Raw genomic sequence first — 14777 nt, 5'->3', positions numbered from 1 at the left:
TGCGCCGTTGCGGCGCTGGTATCTATACCACTGAACCGGTGATCAAATCCCATCCAGGAAAGGCCCCGTACGCAGGACTGACTGCCTCGCTACAGATAAATAAAGTAAAGGAAAGCCAGGTATGGCTGACCAAGACATCTTGAGGTTGTAGTGCCACAAAAAAGGAGGATGAAATCAATATTAGGTGCTGATCGTCCAGGAGAAAAGCAATAGATGGAGGTGAAAATGGTACTAATATTACCAACACCAGAGTAACCAGGTAACTGGGCCACCATTGAGGCCATTTTTGTAAAGCAGTTTGTGAAGGGGTAAGGAATTTTGGCGCTTGCCTAAACATTTTACTCAACAAGTTACTATTTATTTTTGGTTGTAAAAAACGGTATACATGCCATGCGAAAGATTTCCAAAAGAAAAACTTTCAATTTTGATATTCCCTTATTTTGGCGATCGTAGTACAATAATTGTGCGCAAATTTGATGGAACCAAGTCCATTGCGCAAAAGGACAGTAAATTGGCAATTTTAGAAAGCTGAGAAGATGCAATTCCATGATGGCTGGGCTGACATTGGCCACGACTAACTTTGGAATCGGCTAAAATAATGAATAATTCTCAAATCTGGTCTCAGGAGCTCTCGGCGAATACTGGATTGCGCCGTAAGAATAACACTTAGTATCGTCAATATTTGACATAACATTACCCAAGAATTCAAAATGTTCCGCTTGATGCTTAATAGCTGACTAAGCGCTGCTTAGAATACACAAGGCGTAATGGATAGTCCTGAGTGTGGGGAGCGCGTATGTGGTTAGAACCCAGACGAATCCATGCCAGTAACAAGTCGCAATGATCGCGATACAACCGTAAGACCATATTGAATTACATCAGAAAATTGTTCTGTATAATTGAAAAAAGATCTTGTACTCCACGTGAAGAAAACTCCATAGAGTACAGCTTGAAGTTTGAACATGAAGTAAATCTGTTGCGTAGCCCTATAACCCGGCCAATTAACTAGTAATTTAAAAAAAAAAACATAAAAATTATTTGCTTAAACTGTGTGTTAGAGAAGTTTATCTCGGAGACTACATGTACTTTTTCTATTTTAAGCATCACGAACTATTCCTATTACTACAGAATACCTGTTCAAAGATCCTCAAAAATCTTTCTACACTAACAATTCTTTATTCAAGTTGCTTTAGTATACATAGTCGATGAAACACTCAAAAAATGACCTAGTGACATGGTCTCATCTTTCGGTGTGTGCTTTAATACAATGCGGGCAATTTAAAACTGTTCCGCAACAACAACAAAAAACCGATAAGCCTCGAGATACAACAGGTATCACGTCAAACATGACATGGTCGTTAAAGGAAGCAGAAGAAAAAAGGTAATTGGTAAGAATAGAAAATACCAAAAGAATTTGTGCTTTTGTGACATCTTCCTGATTGCATGGACTTTTAACTCGTAGCAAGCGGGAAGAGTACTTTTAATTTATTTTAAATTAAAAAACAAACAAACAGAAAAGTTCGTCTTAAGTACATTATTTCTTCAAAACTTTTATTTCTCGATTTCTTTTTCCAACAATTACAACTTCAAGTACGTTTTTCTCTCTGTTCCTTCAATATTAAAAAAACCCGCCATCACGTTGTGCACTCTTAAAGCTTCTGTCTGTCAAAAAGCTTAATCTTTCCGTGGGCTCTTTCCCCACGAGAATCCGTTTCGACCCACGGCTGCTGCAAGCGTAAACACTCGCGCGTAAACATCTGCCGGTCGCATATCATACGCAGCGGTGTTGCGAGTGTCGTCTAATTAAAAAAAAAAGCCCGACCCGATGCGGGGAAGCAGATAAGAAAATTCGTTTAAATGCGGCAGAAAATCGTAACCTCAAACCCATGTCCCATTGGACAGGAACGAGTCGACAACGACCTGCTTCCGACACCCCCTAGTGTGGCACCGTTATCAATGGTTTATCTTTTCATAATGCCATAAATATTCAGACACGCGATGGTACGAAATTGGTGACTAAGCCGTCCTTGGTGAGGTTTTTCTTGTGATTAACATATCACAATATAGATAAATTTTTGCTTAGCATTTTTGGGGGAGGAAACGAATCGCATTGGAATGGGTGAATAAATTGGAGTTTATTTTAAAATGAAACACAATTTTATCGCCCATGAATGAAAGTCAATAATCGGGGCATGAAAATGTAACACAACAACGGTTAAATTTAATGAAGAAGATTTAATAACTGTACAGCCACAAAAAAGCCACAGCACAATTGCCAAAAGGTTGGGGTCCATTTTTTGCAGCCACAATCAATTTCAATCACGGATGTGTCATTTTTGCACTGATGTCTGCCACATTAATTGCAGGTTTTGTACGGCTTTTCCCCCACACTACGCCGATCGGCTTCGTTCGCCTTCTCTCTCTCGTGCGGCTTCACCTTCCATCGCCTTTCATGTATTTTGATTCCGCTCCATTAGGCACTTTTCCCCCAATTTTCCAAGGCCACGGGCAACGATGAAGCAAATCATAAACACCCACCGGAAAACGGAAATAACTGTATCGTCAAAATGTTGCTACCGATGCTAGGCTTATTTTTTATGCTAATGGAAAAAGATTACCGTACACACCGAGCCGCGTACCGTTTTGATTACAGTTCAGCAGCACGCGCTGACCTGCGAAATGTTTAAAATTGTGTAAAAATGTTAATTTTTGTTTTTTTTTTTAATTTGTGGAAGTTGTTTTGAATTAACTTTCCAAAGTACAAAAAAATGGAACTACGAAAAAAATGCATTTTTGAAGACAAATATTAAAACAGAACAAGAAAAACACCCTCACTTGTGAAGTCGACGCAAAACACTCTTTTATGCAGTGTGATGATGATTTTAATTGCAGAAAAAAGAAATCAAAGAGAAATGCTAACTGTACAGTTGGTAATTACGCCTACGGCATTAAGGAACAAACAAAAAAAAAAGATGGAAAAGAAGTTGAAAATTTTTAATTGATTTCATTAGCTCATTAATTGCGGTGCATTTGTTTGCCCACATTATGATTTTTTCCCCCTTTTTTGGTGAATGGCCACTGGGTAGACTTGTTTTGTTTGTATTTTATTTACCGTACGCAAATATTTCACAAAATGTTTGAAAATTTTAAAAAAGTTGTTCAAAAAACATTTCATTTCAAACAAAACAGCTCATCGCTCATGTTAAGAGCGTACGCAGAAACCTTGGGTTGTTAACATTGTCTAAATAAAACAAACTACTTTATAATTGTTTTCTCGTTAACCAAATCCAATCATCGTCCGCGGTAGCGTTGGGTAAATGTTTACACCTCGAAAAACGCGCTTCACCGAGCTCGTCGAAAAAGTCGCTCATGTCGATCTCGCTGTAGTGCAGGTTGAAATGTATTCACTGTGTTCCATTTTTCAATTACATTCCATTGGCAAAAAGGCAATAAATGCGCATAAATAAATAAATAAATAAATACAGCTAATTAAGCTTTCGCATTAGCGTTCGGTACAAAATAGAAATTCTGCTTAAAAGCTCACAAACGTTCCACTCGAAAGCGTTTTTTTTTTCATATTGTTCAATTAAAAAACAATTTCAAACGCGATAAAAATCTAATGGAAATCATATTACCGGTGCTTTATTAAAGCTGTAAGCAAGGATTGTAGACAAAAATATTGTTTGTATTAAATTATTTTTATTTCATTTCTGATTGCACCTTAAAAGTAAGAAATTTGGACTCATCTTCCTGATTTTGCATTTTTAATTCTCGTACCTTATTTCCACACAGCTTTTAGTACAATATCTTCAAGAAATAATTCCTTCCTCTTAAACTATTTTCAACCGAGTTGCGTCCCGATTTAAAGGGAAGCCATTGTTTCCTCCTCATCATCCCTAAAACCGTTAAGCTTTATTGCACTGCACGAGCAAAGTGCAACCAAACCAACGCCGTACGAACCAACCCATGATTACACGTCCATCATGAACGATCGTTTAATTTTGCTCTTTCTTCTTCCGCCGGTTTTAGTTTTGTTTCTACATTTGCAAATAGTGTTGGGCAACGTGGTAAATATTTAATTCCCCTTTTCTCAAAGTCAAAAGGCGGGTGATTTTTGCAGTTCATAGATTCGTTCAAGGCACAAAAGCTTTTTCCCTATTTCCCTCTCTCTTTTGCACCGAACAATAGAACTCCACCACTCCGTTTATCGTTGATTAAGCGAGGGAAACAAATAAAGGTGTACTCTCATTCGGTTGTTTTTTCTTTTTTTTCTTCCATCTCTGGCCGGACATGGCAAGGGTAAGGGCCTTCCCTGATATGCCAAACATGCTCATTTCAAACTGAACGACCCCTGGCCTGGAGGTGTTTTTCATTGAACCTCATTGAAAGGAGATGGCGGGCGCATTTGTTTGCGAATCGAAGCTTGATTTCCTTTTTCTTTGTCTTCAATCGAAATCTCGTAGAAAAGGTTGATTTTTTTTTTCTTCAATTGCCAAAGCCATTTTCGGCAGTAGGGTTGTTGATTGTTAATGCATAGCGTGAAGAAGGCAAACCTTTCTGAAGCCTTCAAACAACATGCCGAAGACGAACGGTGTCGGAACAGTGTGGTTGATATTGCAACCAACGGAATAAAACAAAGCATCGATCGATCCCCCTGGGTATGGGACTGAGAAATTTGTTTTATTTTTTAGAAACTTTAACCACTCTTACACCAGTGAACCGTTTAATGGATGAACAGAACGAATAAAATTAAGCGTCAAAAATTCCCAAAGCTCCCACGGGCGAGTGTAAATTAATCATCATTATTTACCACAAAATTTTCCACCAGTTTGGTGACACTTTTCCTGGACACCATAAATGTGTCGGAAGTTTGGCTAAACAAAGCTTTGTCGGGTATGTTTACTACCGCAACCGGAAAAAAACTCTCCCGAGAAATTGTATGCTTCATCGAGCTCATTACATGGCCACTGTACAAACAGGGAAGGTCAAAATTAACTTCCCATTGCTTGTGTGTTGTAAAACCAGTTTATAGTAGTTCCGGAAAAAGGCCCCTTTCAATGTTTAAGATTGATACATAGAAGCTTTCTACACAAGCATATTTGTTTGGGGGTTTTTCTCCTCCTTTTTTTTGCTCCTCGACTTTGAAACTCACCATCCACAACACAACACACCTCCTCGAAGGTATGCTGCTTACCGTTTGCTGTTTTTAATCCATTGGTGAACTTTTCGAAACAGCAGTGGCAATACACTAACTAAGACACACGGCACGTTCCCATCCGGGAGCGACCGGTTTCCATCACCAAGAAAAGCGAACTTATCGAGGCAAGTTTTTCGCCTCTCTCTAAAAACACCCCCGCGAAGAAAGCGTCTGACGTCACCCTTTTCGTTGCGAGAAAATGGCCACGCGTATGGAGGGCAAAATGGAATGCCGATAATGTCCGGCTCCAGTCAGTGATAGAAGCTTTTAAGCTTAACGGACTGACATCAATAAATAATTACCCTTCGATATTGCCCACCCACCCAGACCGATTTGGGGTGTTGGATTTTGCTTTGCTGGAGGTGGATTGAATTTTATTTTCCTTCCTTTTGCGAGGATGCGTTATTAGCTACATATCTGTTAAGCGATCCTCGGAAGCACTTTCGCCTTTAGGCAATCGTCTATATACGGCAAAATGGCCTTGTAAATCCGTACAATTTTATCGAAGCTTTAAACTTCCCATAAACACTTTCCAACCCCCGAACGAAGAAGTGTAAGCGTCTTCTTAATCGCTTTTCATTCAGCAACGTAAAGAAGTAAGCGCCGTTGTCGATGTCGCATTGCTGCACTCCAATCCGGGTTTAATTGATTTTCCTTCCGTTTTACACTGACTTACCAAAACGGTGGAGACGGGGTTTGGTATTTTGACCAAACTTTTGTCAAACTGCCAAAACCAGCGGAAACCTTTGACCTGTCGTTTGACCACAGCCGATAAGGTTTTCTGCCGCTCGGTGGCAAAACGAGAACAATGCATTTCTTACCGATGCCTCACATCGGCCGGGTTTTCGGGCCAGATAAGCAATTCCACTCGACTGGAAAGCTTCCGCAATGTAACAATATCAGTGAATGCTGATACGGTTGTACCCATTACAAATGTGTGCCCTTTTGTGATTGCTTCACTAGCGTCTTTCACGTGGAACGAACGGCAAGTTTTGACGTCATTTAATTGACTGAAACAAACTGGTACAAGGCATATGGTGGGAGGAAATGAAAGGTGTTTTTCGATTTTATTTACTTCGCAAAATTTGTTTGGTACTTCCTATGATGCAAATTTTGCCGATCAACAATTATTAACGCCTAAAAGTATGCAACCGCTTTTATTAAAATACTTTTTAATGGTGTTGTCAGAAGTTAGGGAACAATTTGGTAACTTTTAATCAACCGAGGATTTCAACATTCTTGCCAATGCTTTCCGTAAACGGACTAATAAGAAAGTATGTTGCCTAACTTTAGGCGCTCTCACACACAAAACCCTGCGGTAAGCTGTCAGCGGAAGCAATACGCTCTGCCATACATTTGGATTAAAGCAAGCCCTGTTTATTTCGTATGCACAATAATGAATTCGCAGTAATATGAAAACAGTAGGAAAACTTCATCCAAAAAGTCCTCTCAAGTGTCACATACACGAAAAAGTTGTCAACTATCGATTACGGTATGCCGTCAGGCTGTGCCCGGATTGACCGACAACAATAATTGATTGCCGAACAGAAGTGAAACCTGTGGTGAACAGATTGCAAGAAATAAAACTTGCCCTTTTTTGATGTTGTGTCAATGTGTGCAGGATAATTGAGACAAATGCCACAGCTTCCATCTGTGTGATTCCACACTGACAGCTATAAGATCCTTTTCAAAAACACATTTTTGTAACACCGTTTAATCTTTCGCGTGGTGAAATGTCATCCGTCTTTTGATTTACGGTGAAAAGCTTGCACGTATTCATTTCCTTCTCAGCAGTGCGATAATACCCCTTTTGATACTACACTTGACCCATTTCCTTTTTGGGTTTGATTGACAAAAGGATCAGGCAACGATGCTGTGTGGGAATGATTTCTGTCGCTTACCAAACTTGTCACCGCTGTAAATAGGACTACATTCTTTGTAAACGTGTGTTGAAAAGTTTTACCAAAAAGTTAAAGTTAAGCAACTGAAACTACGCACACGCAATTCCAACTTGAAAATTCCAAACTTGTGATGGGAATAGTCGGCTCTAGCCGCAACTTTGCTAACACATGGCATTAAAGTTTTCACATACCTTCGTATACCGTTGCCATTGGTAACCGGCATGACTGTCTCCTCGTGGGTGGTATAAACTTTGGTTTGTTTGAATGTAAACGAAACTGTAAACAACGTTGGAAAATAAATTTAACCAAGCTTTTGCCAGATTGATAAACAGATTGGGTATGAATTGAATTTCATTCAAAATCTTTCGAATGAAACAATGAACATTTGTAGGCACCATATGTCGAATTTAATGGCACTAGACACCGCTTCTAACGAAGACAGGATATTGGTTTAAGCTGATATTGGATTGTATCGGTAAACGTGGGAGTGAATGTTTGAATTCTGGTCTTTAAAGTGCTTGATATTATTGGGATGTTGAAGAATATAATACAATAGTAATCTTACGTACTCAAAATGCTACTTTTATGATTATTATATTGCCTGTTTAGGGGGCAGTTCAGGATGCGTTAGAAAAGCTTCAAAGCATTTCAATTCTCTTGCGACTTGGATTAAGCTATCAAGCTATCAGCTATTTATTAAAATCAAAAATAACCAATATTTAAACTTGTCTCTTTGTGCTGTGCACGTTTGAAACGTAAACATCGCACGAAAAATGCAGCTCAAGTAATCAACCAGCGCGTTTAACTTTCCCTCAGCAAAAAAACATCGCCACCAATGACGTTTCGCCTTTTTTGTTATTGTTTCTAAATGTAAACAAAACCGCACAGCGAACAAATACTCCACGAAACCAATTCTGTGCTGGAAGAAAGTACACTTCCTACAAATGTTTAAGTTCCTTTCGAAAGCACTCGGTGTCTGCGGTTATATCGTGCAGTATGGCTGCATTACACACTGCACCTTCGAGTACATCGGGGACTTTGTTGTGGTAAGGTGGTGCACAGTCTTTACATAATCATCCGTGGCGACCGGACCGGAAAATGCTTCTGTTACAAAACCCTATCATTGCAGTGCGTTGGCCCCTCGATGGAACCGACCCTAACGACGAACAATGTGCTCATTACGGATCGAATCACTCCAAGGCTCGCGAAACTACAGCGTGGCGATATCATTATCACAAAAAGTCCCACAAATCCGGTACAGCATGTGTGCAAGCGCATTATCGGAATGCCGGGTGATCGTATCATGACACGGGCATCGTTCAATTTAAATCCACTTTCAAACACATACACCATTTACACGGCAGTGTTACCGAGCGCCGGCAGTGAAGTGGATGCCGACGAACAGCGTCCTAAAACGAAATCACAACAACACTATGAAGCAATGGCCAAGTTGCGGGAAAAGGTCGATTACGTGAGCCATTCGGTGGAGGAAACGCAAACGAAAACGTTGGATACGGCCAGCCAGCCGCAGCGTGTCGCAATGGATAATGATGAACGAGGGATGGAAATGGAAATGCCTCCAGAACCACGGACAAGCATCGTTACCGTACCGCGAGGACATCTTTGGATCGAGGGCGATAACGTACAAAACAGTTCCGATTCGCGCAACTACGGCCCGGTACCGATCGGACTGGTGAAAAGCCGTGCCGTCTGTCGTCTGTGGCCTTTAAGTGAGTTTAAACTATTCGTCTGAGTGTATAGATTATGGTAAATTAGCACCGTGCTGCTATTGTTTTTGCGCTAACTGTGTCCGTGACATGTTGTTCATATGAGATATTAAATTTAATATAAGTTATAGTCGAATGTCGAAAGTAATGCTCGAGCCGTCACGAACTGGTTTTCTTTTCCATCCACCCGGAACGTACTATCACAACCAAACAAAAAAAAAACTTATCCGTATCGATGGTATTGATTTTATTGCATACTAAAGAAGGTCTTAAGTGGATCATCGTTATTACACAGCTAAAGTGGGTGCCATTAAATTTACGTTAAATTTATCCCATCCCTTGAACACGCATACATACACACAATACACGCGTATACACACGACCCATGAATCCGTAACGTCGCGTTTGTGGTGAAAAAGTTGAGAGTTCTTTAAAAACAAAAACTAACTAAAACCAAAAAACATACACTACACTTAATTCGCAATATAAAACCAAAAGGATAGCGCCATTGTGCTAGCTTCTCCCCGGCCAGCAAACTACGATGACAGGGAGTTGTGGTTGTGGTAAACCGGGAGGACTCAAGCAGCTAATCGTAGCGTTGTTTTTTTTTTACTCAAATTGGGCTAATGGAAGGAACGACTATTACGCTACTATTGGTCCTCCTCGGCCGGTTCATCAGCATCCATCGCAACGGCCGTCGGTGTTACGGGTGTGGTTGGCTGTTCGCTGCTAGCGGCGGCGGCGGCGGCCGCTGCCAACGCTGCGGCATGGCTCGCACGTTTCTCCTGCATCCAAGCGTCTATTTTGGCCTTTAGCTCATCGTTCCGCTTCACCTGTTCCATTGTGAGCGGCGATCGATTGAATGGATCGGACTGATCCGACAGCAGATGGCGCGCGATCGTCGAACGGTCGACGGTAATGCGCGAGCTGGGCAGTATGACAGGATCGGCCATAAGCGACGACATGATCGGATCGAGAAACTCGTCCGGCGGATCAATCAATGCTTCCTCATCGATCTTTTGCTGCTTTTCGATGCGTTGCACCTTCTGGGCGAACTCTTGCATTTCGCCGATCAGCTGACCTCCACCGATTCGAGCTAAAAGAAGAATAAAATTGTGAGAGACAAATAAAAAAAAACATCCCATTAGTATTTCTGCCACGATGAAACAAGCAATGAGGTCCACTTACTAAGCACCTGCTCCGCATACTCAAACAGCTGAGGACTGTAGCTCCGACCGTCCTGCGACACGGCAAGACAGAACGCATCACACTCGCACAGATTAACGTAGATTCGACAGATTTCCAGCACCGTTCGGGCCGGATCAAACTCAAACTCGCGCTTGTCCTTCACCTTAAAGTTACCCTTCTTCGGGCCGGTAAGGTTCAGCAGGAAGTAGTTCAACATGGCCGCCACCCGATCCACCATCGACGAGTGGCAAAAGATCGACTTCGTCTCGGACGTTAGCAGCTGCAGGATGTTAATCGTATCCCGTCCCAGTATGTTATCGAACCGTGCCAACATGCCCAAATTGCGCAGATTAGCCACATTCTGTTGCCGTTCGTTCTGTGCCAACGATTCCCATTCGCCATTGTCCTGAGCGCCCTGCATTTGACGGATCTGCTGCAAGTTGCTCAACGATTCGTCCAGCAGAAAGATGGCATCGTTAATCAGCAGGTTGATGAAGCGCAGAAAGATGGGCGGATCTTCCGCCTCGATGTTTTCGATCGCTTGACGTTCCAGCGCCCGGAAGCACTCCTTCTGTTCGTCGATCTTCCACAGATAATCCATGATGGCGTACATCGGCCGACGGTAGTTAAACTTCTGCTCGAACTGCACACTCTGGCCGGTCATTTCGATGCTAACGAACACACGCAACAGGTTCGGAATGATCTCGAGTCGATGCGGATGGTTGGTAAACAGTGTCGCGCTCAGGCTGAAACCGGCCGGTTCCGAATCTTTCGGCAGTAAGCTTTCCAACCCTTCCGCCAGCCGGGCCCGCAAATGTGGATTCCGGATGCGTTCCGAGCTGCCCATAAAGATCAGTATCATGGTAAAGATCGACGTTTGCGCATCCACATCCACCCGCAGCGAACGACTATCGAAGTGGCGCGAAAACTGCAGATAACCGACAATGTTCTCGATGATGTACTCCGGAATGCACTTGAGCACGCGCGATACCGTCACACCGTTCAGCGGCAGGTTAACCGGTTGCTGCGTCTGTGGCGAAAAACCTTTGGCTGGAGCGAGCGTATCGATTAACGATGCGTCACGGGCACTCAGCTGCGTTAGCCAGATGGCGGACGCTTCGTAAAACTGCAACAGCAGTTCGTCCGTTTCCGGTTCCAGCAGCACGTTCTGCAGGCACAGGAATTGTTGCATCTGTGAGGACACCATCTGCATCAGATCGTTCGGTACGTCCGCACCGTTCTGGGCCATCATGTCGTAGTACATCGTCTGCAGCCGGTGCAGCTCGCGGTTCATGCGGAAAAACTTCTCAATGCACACACGGTACCCAAGATCAATCGCTTTGTGCGTCATGAAGAAACACTCCGTCACGAAGTTGTACCGTTCCGCTTCGAGCCGTTGCTCTTTGTCATCCTCCAGCGGTAGCAGGCAGGTTTCCTTTTCCGCGTCGAGCATGTGTACAGCTTTGGTTTCCTTGTCCGCCTCCTTCACGGCACAGTACGTCGGATCCACGATCATTACCTTCAGCTGCGGCTTAAGCAGCGGTTGGCATAGATGTAGCAACACACCGGCCAGATTGATACTGAACGAATCGGGCGATGTCGTTTGGTTCCCGAACATACCCATCCCGTGATGTGTGTTCCAGATCTGACCACGGGGTACATTCGCATGCAGACACCTTCCGATCCAGTCGAGCATCTTGCTACGCACATCACCCCCGAGCAGGAGGAAACTTTTCACGAACGCATGCATCCGCCCAAGATGCAGCTTGGTGTAGTTCCACAGATTCGACGACAAACTGTCGACCGCGGAACGATTCGTTGTGAGCGGGTTCTCGTAGTACTCGTACGGTCCATTATGGTTGCGAGGCATTATCGAGAGCGAAAGAAGCTGACCGAGCAGTGAATCGGAGTATTTAATACCGTCCGCATCTGGCGGTGGCATAGTGTAGCCGAGAAAGATCAGCGCCAATCGGGGATTGTTTTTGTCACTCGGAAACACCTGCAGAAACGGCATCACCCAGCGCTCGATCGTGATCAGTGAGGCGGCACGCAGCGCTTTCATGACGACCACAAAAATTGGCCCAAATATGCCCCGTATCACGACGAACCCGTCCGATTCCGTTTCCGAGTCGGCAAAGATTTCGTTTACCGTTTCCGAGATAAACCGTGCTGCTACGGTGTAATCATCCGTATCGGACTGTTTGAAGATGTCTAGCAACTGGTTCGAAAGGTTCTGGCCCTCGTACAGTTCCGGTTGCTTGAGGGAGGTGCACACGTTGCGCAGAATGAGCGCTTTCATCTTTCGCTGGTTGTCCAACGCTACACTGTCGGTTGGTTCTATCGGTTTTTCATTCCGCTCGAAGCACCCGTACAGATAAAGGATGACCTTCGTTTCCGCAATCTGGGGCGTATCGGCCGTCGTTATGTTGTTCGGTATCAGAAACTCGGACGGATTGAACAGCATCAAACGTTCGAACAGTGCCTGCTCCAGCACGTCCAGATCGAGCAGCCCGCTCTCAACACCTTGCGCCACGTCTTCCACGTACACCAGCTGTTTGTTTTTCTGCGGGCTCTTGTTCAGCGTGATAAGAAACACCTTCTCAATGTGGGCATTCGTCTTCTGCTCGAGCGGCTTAGGTTTGTGTGATGTATCCATCTTTTCCGTCATTCGGTAGGCCTATTTTCGCGGGGGACAACGAAACACACTGCTTACTGCCTGCAAAATGCGTGCAATGGACAAGAAAAACACACAATCAAAAGACCAATTCCTCCCTTCCCCCACCAGCACAGCACAACAGCAATACCGAGTTGAAATAGTTGAGCAGCAGTGAAATGAACACACAACTGTACTGGCAGCACTACGTGGAATGCGACACAACGTAAATGGTAGCTTTTGTTTTAATTTCACAATTTGGTGCACATTTTCGTGCGATTGGTTTTGTTTTCATTCATGAAAATTTCACGACGAGACGAATGAGTTGTAATTTTTCTCGTATTTTTCTTTGTCAATTACCAACTGTCAATTTCCCAAATATCAACCACAGTGGATGAAGCGAAGGTGCGATCATACTGCGCACTGTCAGGCAAGATTTTGACAGTAATGTGGCAGCGGAAAAATAAGCGAGCGAAGGATTGAAAAAAGGGAATGGAATCCTAAAATAAGGAGAAATTTAATCATTGAACATGAAAATATGTTTCTAGAATGTAATACCATGCAAAGGATAATTAAACCTTTTGTTCTCAAAATGTTTTATCGTTCGATGTTTTTGTTCGATCTTAAGCGGCATGTACACGACCCAAACAAAACTACGCAATCCTCTACCAAACGTAACACAGTCAGCCAAACCATGGCCAAAAAAAAGGAGAAACTTGTGAAAATATTTGAAAATCAACAGGCTTAGTCGTTTGAAAAAGTTGTACTACAAAAAAACTTGTTTGAAAGTGCCACAATCAAGAACAAATCGGTGAGAAAATCACTCATAAATCAGCTAAAGTAATAAAAAGTGAGTATGCTAGTCGTCCTGATGGAATTAATCGTAATAGAAGAACAACTTTTAAAACAAAAATCAGCATAAAAATCATCTTTTTATAAACTCTCCATTTTTGGTTTTCATTTTGTTTATTTCTATTATTTAAAATCATAGCCTGAAAATAAAATATTCATGTCCCCCGAGCGGCTCCTTTCGACCCACTGTGGTTGGGTCAATCCATGCAATACACGCTATCGAGAAGATTTAAACGCAGTTTGCGATCGACCGTTGTGAATGGAGGATGTACATGCGTAGGACCGCGCGGATGCTCGCTCCCGAAAGCTCGCGTACGCGTGTGTATTGTGTTTAGTTTTAGTCAATAGTAGTATGATTCAAGCTTTCAATCCCAACATACAAGCGGTTCTTTTTTGCGTTCAGTTATTGGGGTAAACTGTACGTCACAGATCACATGCCAAGTGTTAATAAGCAAGTAATAAAAAAAAGCTTTTCATGTTAGGAAAAATCAGTGAACAAAGCTGTGAAAATATACGATCGATTTTGTGTTTTATTAGTACGGCAAGTGTGTTGCCTTTACCTTTCTGCCGGCGATAAATCGACAACGTTTTGCGAAAGAGTGGCAACAAAAAAAGACCGGTAAAGTGTCGGAGAATTGAAAATTCGGTAGTGTCCTTCAGTGCACGCGTGTGTGTGTGTATCCGCACTTGTGTGTGGTGAAGAAAATCATCTCCATTTAAATGCTCAATGCCGGTTTAAAAGCAGCAAGGTATAACCTTCTAAATGTGAAACGCTTCAACGCTTTTCGATTGTGTTGAATCAGTGGTTGATGGTTTTTCTTAACCATTAAAAAGTAGAGAAGGAAGAAAAAAAAACAACAAACCATTTACCTCAATTCGTGACAGTGCTTTGCTTTTAATTAATATAATTTTATGCCCGCTAGGTAAAGTGTTTTTTGTGCGTTTTGGTCCTGTGTGTGTGGGTGTGTTTATATATGTGTGTGCATGTTTGTTTCTTTCATCTAGCGAAAGGGTTAAAGGTGAAATTCACCTGCAATGATTGCTACCAGTGTGTGTAAGATGGTAAAATATTACAATTAAAGCTACGCATCGCTCAAATATTCAAAAGGTGCTGCCATTCTTTGTGTGCGTGTGCATTAGTTAAACCGAAAACGGAATAAACATCCAGTTGAACTCGATCGTATTGAAAGAAGACCAGCGATCACATTGAAAAGGTAAGTTCATTTCTAATCTCTTCATGTGTGTGTCGCTCGTTATCA

General features: G+C 42.7%; 3 protein-coding genes across 15 annotated transcripts in view; 2 read left to right on the top strand and 1 right to left on the bottom strand.

Moving 5' to 3' along the window:
* The first annotated feature begins 7954 nt into the window (after positions 1-7954).
* Positions 7955-8973, top strand: LOC125761016 (mitochondrial inner membrane protease subunit 1). The gene is made up of 2 exons (XM_049421749.1): positions 7955-8144; positions 8228-8973. Exons 1-2 carry the CDS (start codon positions 8043-8045, stop codon positions 8849-8851), a joined length of 726 nt encoding a protein of 241 aa, XP_049277706.1. The 5' UTR covers positions 7955-8042; the 3' UTR covers positions 8852-8973.
* Positions 8974-9048: 75 nt separating this feature from the next.
* On the bottom strand, positions 9049-13063 carry LOC125760995 (ubiquitin conjugation factor E4 A). Its single transcript, XM_049421710.1, has 3 exons — positions 12818-13063; positions 10014-12729; positions 9049-9921 (listed from the first exon to the last, which is right to left on the bottom strand). The coding sequence occupies exons 2-3, from the start codon at positions 12679-12681 to the stop codon at positions 9476-9478; spliced, it is 3114 nt and encodes a 1037-aa protein (XP_049277667.1). The 5' UTR covers positions 12682-12729; positions 12818-13063; the 3' UTR covers positions 9049-9475.
* Positions 13064-13746: 683 nt separating this feature from the next.
* LOC125760989 (tensin-2) overlaps positions 13747-14777 on the top strand; it is a 161242-nt gene continuing 160211 nt past the window's right edge. For 4 of the 13 annotated variants that reach the window (XM_049421688.1, XM_049421683.1, XM_049421685.1 and 1 more), the window contains exon 1: positions 13956-14732. The gene's annotated coding sequence lies outside the window, so the exon portion shown is untranslated. Of the gene's footprint in view, positions 13869-13954; positions 14733-14777 lie in introns of those variants that run through there. The other 9 variants (XM_049421682.1, XM_049421676.1, XM_049421678.1 and 6 more) reach the window with 8 other exon arrangements.

The sequence above is a fragment of the Anopheles funestus genome, chromosome 2RL (assembly GCF_943734845.2).
Source record: "Anopheles funestus chromosome 2RL, idAnoFuneDA-416_04, whole genome shotgun sequence".
In the NCBI taxonomy this organism is placed as follows: Eukaryota; Metazoa; Arthropoda; class Insecta; order Diptera; family Culicidae; genus Anopheles; species Anopheles funestus.
The sequence above is the reverse complement of the archived record's forward strand: the minus strand, read 5'-3'. Positions and strand labels throughout refer to the sequence as shown.

What these genes read in the sequence shown, in the direction of transcription:
- LOC125761016 (XM_049421749.1), top strand. Translation starts at nt 8,043, where the DNA reads ATGTTTAAGTTCCTTTCGAAAGCACTCGGTGTCTGCGGTTATATCGTG. An exon ending in ACATCGGGGACTTTGTTGTG is followed by an intron (nt 8,145 to 8,227) that starts GTAAGGTGGTGC and finishes CTATCATTGCAG; the next exon opens with TGCGTTGGCCCCTCGATGGA.
- LOC125760995 (XM_049421710.1), bottom strand. Translation starts at nt 12,681, where the DNA reads ATGACGGAAAAGATGGATACATCACACAAACCTAAGCCGCTCGAGCAG. An exon ending in GTATGCGGAGCAGGTGCTTA is followed by an intron (nt 9,922 to 10,013) that starts GTAAGTGGACCT and finishes TTCTTCTTTTAG; the next exon opens with CTCGAATCGGTGGAGGTCAG.